At 40.1% G+C, this 9,455-nt stretch overlaps 1 protein-coding gene across 1 annotated transcript; it reads right to left on the bottom strand.

The window, feature by feature from the left end:
* Positions 1–2,501: 2,501 nt before the first annotated feature.
* On the bottom strand, positions 2,502–9,189 carry LOC120522502 (killer cell lectin-like receptor subfamily B member 1A). Its single transcript, XM_039743415.1, has 4 exons — positions 9,156–9,189; positions 6,843–6,988; positions 4,218–4,321; positions 2,502–2,980 (listed from the first exon to the last, which is right to left on the bottom strand). Exons 1-4 carry the CDS (start codon positions 9,181–9,183, stop codon positions 2,860–2,862), a joined length of 399 nt encoding a protein of 132 aa, XP_039599349.1. The 5' UTR covers positions 9,184–9,189; the 3' UTR covers positions 2,502–2,859.
* Between the last annotated feature and the right edge of the window lie 266 nt (positions 9,190–9,455).

Genomic DNA, 9,455 nt, shown 5'->3' with positions numbered 1-9,455 from the left:
ACACCCAAATAATTCTGAATAATTGACTCAGCAAGAGATAAGAAAAGGTAATCAAAGGGATTAAAGAGAAAATTTAAAAAATGCTAGTGAAACCAAAAACTCCTTTTTGCTCTTGTAAAAGGCAACAAAAAGGAATTTAAGATATGTTAGGAACACAAAAGGAGAAATCATTAACAAGAAGAAGGAAACAGCAAATGAACTGTACAAATATTTCACCTAAGTATTTGTTAAGGATAATTCAAATGGAATGCCTGTGGACGAATCATATTAGAGTAACATAGCTTTCATCTTAAAGAAACAGCATAAAGGGTTAATACATGTCAGAAACCTTTGCAAGCACATCAGGAATCCAGATAAAGGTCGAGTGAACAACAAAATGTACTGAAAGACGACTAAGTGATGACTATGAAATCAGCAGATGTCCAGTAAAGAACTAGAATGGACAGTTTGTCATATGCACAGAAATTTCAACGGTGGTGGCTGAACTCAAAGGTACAAGAAGAACCAGAATATAATTTAACAGACTTTTATTTTATACAAGTCATTTGGGCGTAAACCAACAAACCAACCAGAGTAAACGTATGCATTGATTGACACTGTGTGTAAATTGAGTAGTTTATAAAATTAACCTCAATTCATTGTTTCTGTGATCATTCTGACCAGGCTGTAACAGACGGCCTTTGAAGAATTGTCCCTCTAAGGCATTTTGATGAGGAGTAATTAAGAGATACAATGAACAGCTTTTCTCCTGCCTGATTACTGAATTGTCCTGTTAGAGGATGTATCTTTGTTTAATAAGATGCTAAATTTCTACCACACACTCCAGGCAGAAGTAAAAGCAAAGTCTGAGTTCATAGATTTTAAAATAGAAGAGTCAGAAGTGGCGTCACGGTGGCGCAGTGGGTAGCGCTGCTGCCTTGCAGTAAGGAGACCTGGGTGTTCTTAACGTGTCCTCCCTACGTGGAGTTTGCATGTTCTCCCCGTGTCTACGTGGGTTTCCTCCCACAGTCCAAAGACATGCAGGTTAGGTGCATTGGTGATGTGTGTGTGTGACCTGCAGTGGGCTGGCGCCCTGCCCCGGGTTTGTTTCCTGCCTTGCACCCTGTGTTGGCTGGGATTGGCTCCAGCAGACCCCGTGACCCTGTAGTTAGGATATAGAGGGTTGGATAACGGATGGATGAATGGAGAGTCAGAAGTGATCCAAGCCCTCAATACGCTGAAGACTAATAAATAACTTGGACCTGATGGGATGTTACTGTTCTCTTGAAAAGAAATGAAAGATGTCGAATTTAAACCTTTACTTGGCATATCTGAGCAGCCACTTGAGAAGGGAGGAGTACTGAAAGACTGGAAAGTTGCATTGCCAATGTGACTCCAATCTTTAAGACGGGCTACAAAATGGATCCTGGGAGTTACAGACCAATATGTCTTACTTTTGTGCCATGCAAAGCAATGGGAACTTTAATAAGAAATAAATTAGAAAATACTAATATGAAAGAAAAATATTAAACAACAGCCAACAGGGGTTTTAGGAGAGAAAGATCTTGTCATGCCAATCTTTTAGATGTTTTTTGAACAGGCAACTACAATAGTCAGCAAAAGCAAAGCACTTGACAGAATTTAATTTGACCTTCACAAAGTCTTTGTCTCAGTTCCACTATAATGTTAGTTCTAAAACTAGAAACTGTAGGCATCAGAGGTAAACGACAAATCGGGATCTCAAGTTGGTGAGACGACAAGAGACAAAGACTACAAATAAGAGGAGAACGAGGGCATCTTTGGAGTCCCTCAGGGGCCCGTCCTTGGTCCATTACTTTTTCTGATTTATGTTAATGACACTGATTTGATGTAGTTAGTAATAAATTTGAGAAATTTGGGGATGATAACTGAAATGGAAGGAAGGGTAGACACAGAGGAGGCAGAAAATATGATCCAGAAAGATCTGAACAAGCTTCAGAAGTGGATGAACACTTGAGAAATGAGTTTCAGGTGGAAAAGTGCCAAAAGGAACATCACTTATAAAAACAAGATGGGAGACACTGACTTAAAAGGAAGCAACCTCTGAAAGGATTTCAGAGTTTATGTTGTTACATTTTCATCCTCAAGGATTGTGCTGAAATGATTAGAAAAGCAAATAAACTGTTAAGGTATATTTTTAAAACTGTTGACTGTAAATTGAGGGACGTTATGCTCAGACGATATGATGTACTAGTGAGACCACATCTGGAGTATTGTGTGCAGTTCTGGTTACTGCGCTACAAGAAAAAGACATCGCAGCACTGGAAGCAGTACAAAGAAGAGCAATCAAGCGCATCCCGGGACTAAATTACTCCAAAAGAAAAACAAGTCCAAGAAAACAACATCGCGACCTTTCTTTGTGTCTTCAGCCAACCTCAGAACAAAAGTACGACAAATCAGCACAAGCAAACACACAACACATCAGTAGTCAACGCAGACATGAAGTTTGTAATCTCTTGAACTGATTACATCTGTTGACTTGATTTACACAGTTTGGTGTGCACAACAAAGTGGTCACTCAGTACCAACTGTCTGCAATGTGATCTCTCAAATTCACAAAAGTGACAAAAGTAATGCATTCTCCATTCCTCGACTGACTCATTCAGCACTTTATCCTTCTTTGTGTAGAATTGGTGGCATATTTCCTACTGTACACATCTCTGTTTATTTACATGCACAATTTGATAGGCATATCCGCTACAAATGGCAGCTTTTATATATTGTTTTTTCACACAATATGCTTTATTTTTCCAATTGTATCATTTCGGATAACACAATGTCTATACAAAGATGGCAGCATACAGGGTCTTGTCTTCAGTTCTGCAGTCTTTCCCCGTATCGTCACATGTCAGCGGCTCCCTTCTGGCAGATCCAGTGCTGATTCTTACTACATATGACACTATGAATGCCCACCACAGTCTGACAGGCACAGTCCCCTCTGTCTGTCGAATCAGAACTGAACCTGGAAAAACACACAAGAATGAACGAGTGTTGGGTCCGACAGTAGTAATGGAAAGATGTTCTCACATGAAAGCAGCTCATAGTGCTTTACGAGAACGACAGCTAAAAACAATTACCAGAAAAATATTGTTGTACGGGGGTGTTGTACTGTGTTAGCTCTTATGGATGTAGTGAGACGTCAAGCAAAATGACACCTTTTATTGGCTAAATAAGAAGGTTACAATATGTGAGCTTTCAAGGCAACTCAGGCCCCTTCTTCAGGCAAGATGTAATACAGCAACTGGAGTTCCCTGTGTTTATATGGACACCAGGACAAATAACAACACTGGAAAACCTTTAGGTGAGACATCTTAAATGTAAAAAAATTATAGACCTCTCTAGGCTGATTCATTTAGTAAGCGAGGAGAACAATATTGAGTCAAGAACATTTGATAAAATGACTGTTCACCAAAGTCTTTAGGTGTTTTTGATGAGTCTTCCCATACAATCAGGTTGTCAGTCAGAGAGATGTATAAAGTCCTCTCATCTGGTCCTCTTGTCTCTTTTTAAACCATATTGTAATGTGTTACATTTTAGCACGAGTTTACCTTCTCATTCTTTTCTCCCTTGCTGTGTTTTGTAGTTACCCATAAGCACTGGGACTTTAAACTGTGAACATTTCGGCAGGTGTAAAACCATTTCTGTTCAAAAGGTGCAGAATGGCTTCAGACAAGACACTAAAACTGTTATTAAAGCTAACATTCCACTGACCACTAGAGGACAGCACTTGTCAAATCTACAAGGTTCACTGGGAAGGACAGCCAATCAGATACTCCCTAATATTCCTCACTTGGCATGGGGAACATCAGCTAAGGAGACCTTCTTAATCGAATACTCCGCACAAAAATTATATTTTTTTGTATGTTTCCTGCTCCATGTCACGTGTAATGATGGCTCAGAAAAATAAAATCTTAGTCTCGTCTTTTCATGCATAATGGAGATAACAAAATTTATGATAGAATGAGTGTTAATAAGGACCAATGCTGAGTAACACCATACAATATCAAAAATGTCCATGAGATAATCTCATGCTACTTGTGAAGAAATCTCAGAAGGAAGAGAGAACATAACACAGACTTCACACCACAGCAAGACTGAGCCATTGGTTCATTGAGGTAAGTGGCTTAAATGCTGCCATGAACAGGACTACATAAGGACAACCATAAAAGACATAGACCACCATATGCAAAACTCCTCACCAGCTGGGATTAAAAGCCTGTCCATTAATCCACTCCCAGGCTTCTTTTCTTCTCAGTCCAATCCAAAAAGATAAATGGACTCTAGACTGCTGACGGAGAAGATCCTGCAAAGAAAGCAATTCAGTTAATTATGAAATGGTTTTGGGGGTCTGCATTATTATGTAAGCATGTGGAGCCTTTGAAAAACCAACAAAACTCTGTGGAGGACAACACCTCAACAGAATTAATCGCTTGTCACATTCACATAATTTCAACCCAACATTTGTGATTCAGAAATTGTGATACCTTTCCCATAAATTTTATTCACGTGTCACTTGATGAAAGGAATGAATGAAAATTTCCCAGCAGCCTCCTGCAATAAAAATTACAATAAGAAAATCTATTTATTTTCCATGTCTGCAGTCATAACAGACTGGAAAGTGAACATTACCTGAGGAAACAACTAAAACGAAGCCTGGAAATGACCACCTTCAGGGAAGACGAAACTGAGGAGGCCAACATGAGAAAGGCTGTCGTATGTGTGGAACTTGTGGAGCAGTGCTGCTCTAAATGGTGTGGAGCTGGGTGGGCGCCCATGGAAGTGGGATGGAGGGGGTTTGATGACTGATCCCAGTGCAAGGTTTATTACAAACTGGGCATTATAAGGGCCACCAAGGAGGTGACAGACGCATCTGATGTCACCTCCAGATGTTTGTGGATTGAGAGATGGCATCTTTGGGAGAGATAGAGCTACCTGAATACAAACCTGGGTTCATCAACACCAGCTGGGCCACCTAGGCAAGGGTATGTGATATTGTGAGAACTGAAACACCTGTTGACCCCAGGAAATATGACTTAGGATGTGTCTAGGTGAATCACCAAATGTAAGATTAAACATTAATGAGAAATTGGCAAAATTGAATAACACTTTATTGCTTGTTTCACAGAAAAATGTTTCAGACTTATAAATAAAATACTAGTGAAGCAATATTATTGTACTTTCAATCACAAAACACAAATCATTCTTGTGCTACTACTACTACTACTATTAATAATAATAATAATAATAATAATAATTCTTTATATGTGTATTGTGTTTTTCTCACTACTCAAAACACTTTACATAGTGACTAAGGTGCCTCACCGGCCACCACCAATGTGCAATGTCCACCTGGATGAAGCGATGACAGCCATTTCTGCACCAGTATGCTCACCAGACGTTAGCTATTAGGTGGTGAAGGGGTGATATAGCTAGGCAATTAGAGCTAGGAGATGATTAGGGGTCCAGAATGACCAGAACATCAGGATTCACCCTGTTCTTTACAAAGAATTCCCAGGTATCTTTAATGACCACAGCGAGTCAGGTCCTCAGTTTTACATCTCATCTGAAGGACAGCATCATTTTTACAGCACAGATCACGGCACTGGGATATTGGAATCTACATACAGACCACAAGGTAAGCGCCCCTGCTGGCCTCACCCACCCCTCTTCCAGCAGCCACCGAAGCTGTTCCTAGATGGTGTCCCATCCAAGTACTGGCCAGGCCTGAACATGTTTAGCTTCAGATGGATGACCTCTTCTGAAGTGCATGTGGCATAGAGCTCTGTATCCACACCCCTACGTCTTCCATGTTCTGCACAGGCTGCTTCATGTGGACTACTCCAGGTAGCTCCATTCCTTCTGATATTCCGCAGACACCTGGCAACTTATCTGTCTCAGGTCCAATCCACGGCATTTTGTTGCGCTTAAGAATCCTGAAGTTTTTTTTATCATACAATACTACATGGAGTTTGAAAAAGCATAAAGATAGCATGAGGACCAACCACAAGCTGACCACTGTCTCTGCTGAGTAATCACTCAGGGTGTCACCTCCACTTCCCCCCGACACTCATTTAGATGGCATGGCCAGGATCAACATTTAGTTTTCTGATAAATACAAGCAGCAGTTTGTAATGTTCTGCTAAACAGATAGTTGCTGAGTGAGCTGCTCACGTGTGACAGAGCTTGTAGTGAGTCTACCTGTGCCGCTGGTTACATTCAATCACTGCGTGTGCAAAAGCACAGCAAGATTCAAATTGGTGATAAAGTGTGACAGTACTGTATTATGGCTCAGTGTTAGTGACAGCTCCTCAAAACTAGCTTGCTTCATTCCCAAGTGAAAACTGGAAAAGTTCAGATGAAAAGAAGTATTTTTGTGTTTTGTGTGTTGTTCGTACCTGCAGAACCACAGTAACCTGAGACCAGACTGTACTGACCTTTTAGTGCTCTGGTTATTATGTTGTACTCCTAACACGTAATATTTATTTATTTTAAGATATGTGCAGTATAACACATGCCATCACAGGCACCTCGAAGCTTCCAAGTGTGGTTGATTTTCTGAACCATTTAATTAACCAGACCAGCCCCATCCCAATTAATTCAGGTGATATTCTACCCTATTTTATTTTATGTTATTTTCCCACATATGATTGCTCTTTAAATGATATTTACAAAGAATTATTGATAAACAGATTTATTGTTGTAAACCAAGCAATTTGGTAAAAGTAGTTATTAATACAAGTATATGGAATTTAACGAAATGTTATAAAGTATGCTATCACAAAATGAAAAACGGTTAAAGCTGAGAGCTTATTGTCCCAACTCACCAGATCCTCTTGGTCTTCCACCACGATGAGTTGAGCCCCCCGTGAGATGCAGTCCTCCTCGCTCTTATTCCATGTTGTCTTGTTGGTGGAAAAGTAATAACACTTATCTCTGTGCAGCATCCACCACTCAGGACAGGGTCGAGTGTCTAATCCAACAAAACATGGAAAATAATATTTAAAAAATTAATAAACCTGACCACAATAAGACAACAAAATCAAAAATATGTAGGAATGGTACGATTAATTGGGCAGACATCAGAGCAATGGAATATGAAAAAGGTTATCAAACAGGGACATAGCCTCGGTCCTCTATTATTTATCGTACAAATGGATTAAATAAATGACAATTGCAAGAAAGAACTTAGAAATGCAGTCACGGGATACTATAAGTGAAATCCGGTACTGACTTATGATTTGATATATGGATGATACAACATTAATTGCAAAGACAATTAATAACATGGAAGAGAAAGCTAGAGGGTGTAAAAGACAACATGGGATAGCTGGCGTCCCAGCTGGGATGAATGTTTCCTTACCGGGCCAGCAGGTCTTTTTGGTGGACGGGCATCCCGAGCAGATTGGTTAGTAATAGTAATTGTTGTAATTGATAAACGGGGGAGAATACTTCCCAGGGTCATGTGCTTCCCCAGTACACTGGGTGGTGACATCCCTCTGGCCTGTATCCTGCATGGACACCAGCAAGGCTGCATGGGAGTTGTAGTTGTGGTGGGTAGCCCTGCTTAGATCCTCTGGTGCCACTAGGGAGAGCTGCGGAGGATGCTCTTTGTCATGTGGGGGGTTCGGCCTGATCTGGAAGTGCTTCCTGGGTGCAAGGTGCAATGTGATAGCAGCAGAGGTACTCCTGGGTTCGCTATAAAGAAAGCTGCTCTGCTTCACAAGGGGAGTCAGAGTCGGGACAGGAGTCTGACAGCTCAACTCGGTGGGAGTAGGGAAGGAAAAAGTCGCTTTGTTGGAGATGTGGAGTGCATTAAGGTATTTGTGGCAATAAATCTATTTCTTGTTTATTGTGTCCTCTGACACCATAACCTAAAATCACTGGGGGAGGAGAGAAAGCTGAAGATTAGTCAAAACTTTCGATCTCCGGTTTTTGATGGATCTCAGCGATTTAGGGTCCTGATACAGAAAGCATCGATATCTCGATGATGGATGTGTGTCTGTCTGTGTGTCACAGTGTCTTGAGGATGGTCTGAAGCTAAAATGGCTGGACAGAAAAATACCAAACTTGAAACTCGAGCTTGTTATGAGATGATGATGTGCAGATTATTTTTAGAGCCAAATCATGCAAGAGAAAAAGGTTCTCTAGAGGAACCCTCAAATACCATAATTTTGCAATTAATTATGAATTCTTCTCATTAATTGCTGTCGTAATGATTTTATATTATATATTTTATGATCAGAAAGATCAGCATCAGAGCGGTAAATAATTACTGAAATGTTAGAGAATAATTCAGGTAACTTGGTTCCTAGGGCACAAAGCCTACTGATGTTCATGTTCGAATTTTTGGCATCTAGAATGGTGTCTGTGCTGATGTGTCTGGGGTTTGGGGTGCTGCAGCGCCCTCTAGTGGTTCACAATGTGAAAGACACAATAATAAATGTACAGAAAAGTAAAGGGAAGAACAAGATAGAAACAACAAATGTGGATATCCATAGATGGAAAACAACAATAAAACGTGTCAGTGTGCGAGTGCCTTGGGGTAATCATAAGTGACGATAGAAAGATGAATGAGGAAATCGGAAACAGAATAAACAAGGCAAATAAAGAATACTATCAAATTAACAACACCGAATTAGGAAAGGAGGAATTAAATATAAAGGCTTAAGATGCATCTATATAAAACAATATTTGTACCACCTATATTGTAATGTGCAGGATATTTGGCAATACAGGATAAACAAATATCTAAAATAATGGTGGTAAAAAATGAAGCATTTGAGATGAGCGGCTGGTAGAACAAAAAGAACAGGAGAAGAAATAAAAGAATTAGTAAAGAACTGAAAACGCAGCCACATGTGGAAACAATAGAAATAAAACTGCTAACAGTTATGTCCATATAGTGATTGATAGATAGATAGATAGATAGATAGATAGATAGATAGATAGATAGATAGATAGATAGATAGATAGATAGATAGATAGATAGATAGATAGATAGATAGATAGATACTTTATTAATACCAAGGGGAAATTCACATAATCCAGCAGCAGTATACTAATACAAAAAAAAATTAAAGAGTAATAAAAATTCATGTAAAAAACAGACAATTACTTTGAATAATGTTAGCGTTTACCCCCCCGGGTGGAATTGAAGAGTTGCATAATGTGGGGTCTCCTCAGTCTGTCAGTGGAGCAGGATGATGACAGCAGTCTGACGCTGAAGCTGCTCCTCTGTCTGTAAATGATCCTGTTCAGTGGATGCAGTGGATTCTCCATGATTGACAGAAGTCTACTCAGTTCCCTCACGGATGTCAAACTGTCCAGCTTCATTCCTACAATAGAGCTTGCCTTCCTAACAAGTTTGTCCAGGCATGAGGCGTCCTTCATCTTTATGCTGCCTCCCCAGCACACCACCGCGTAGAAGAGGGCGCTCG

The sequence above is a fragment of the Polypterus senegalus genome, unplaced genomic scaffold, assembly GCF_016835505.1.
Source record: "Polypterus senegalus isolate Bchr_013 unplaced genomic scaffold, ASM1683550v1 scaffold_6614, whole genome shotgun sequence".
Classification (NCBI taxonomy): Eukaryota; Metazoa; Chordata; class Cladistia; order Polypteriformes; family Polypteridae; genus Polypterus; species Polypterus senegalus.
The sequence above is the reverse complement of the archived record's forward strand: the minus strand, read 5'-3'. Positions and strand labels throughout refer to the sequence as shown.

Excerpts from the sequence above, each read along its gene's own strand:
- LOC120522502 (XM_039743415.1), bottom strand. The coding sequence starts at position 9,183 with ATGCAACTCTTCAATTCCACCCGGGGGG. Across the intron at positions 6,989-9,155 it reads CTTCAATTCCACCCGGGGGG|ACACTCGACCCTGTCCTGAG; the intron begins GTAAACGCTAAC and ends TTGTTGGATTAG. Across the intron at positions 4,322-6,842 it reads TGGAAGACCAAGAGGATCTG|GATCTTCTCCGTCAGCAGTC; the intron begins GTGAGTTGGGAC and ends CTTTCTTTGCAG.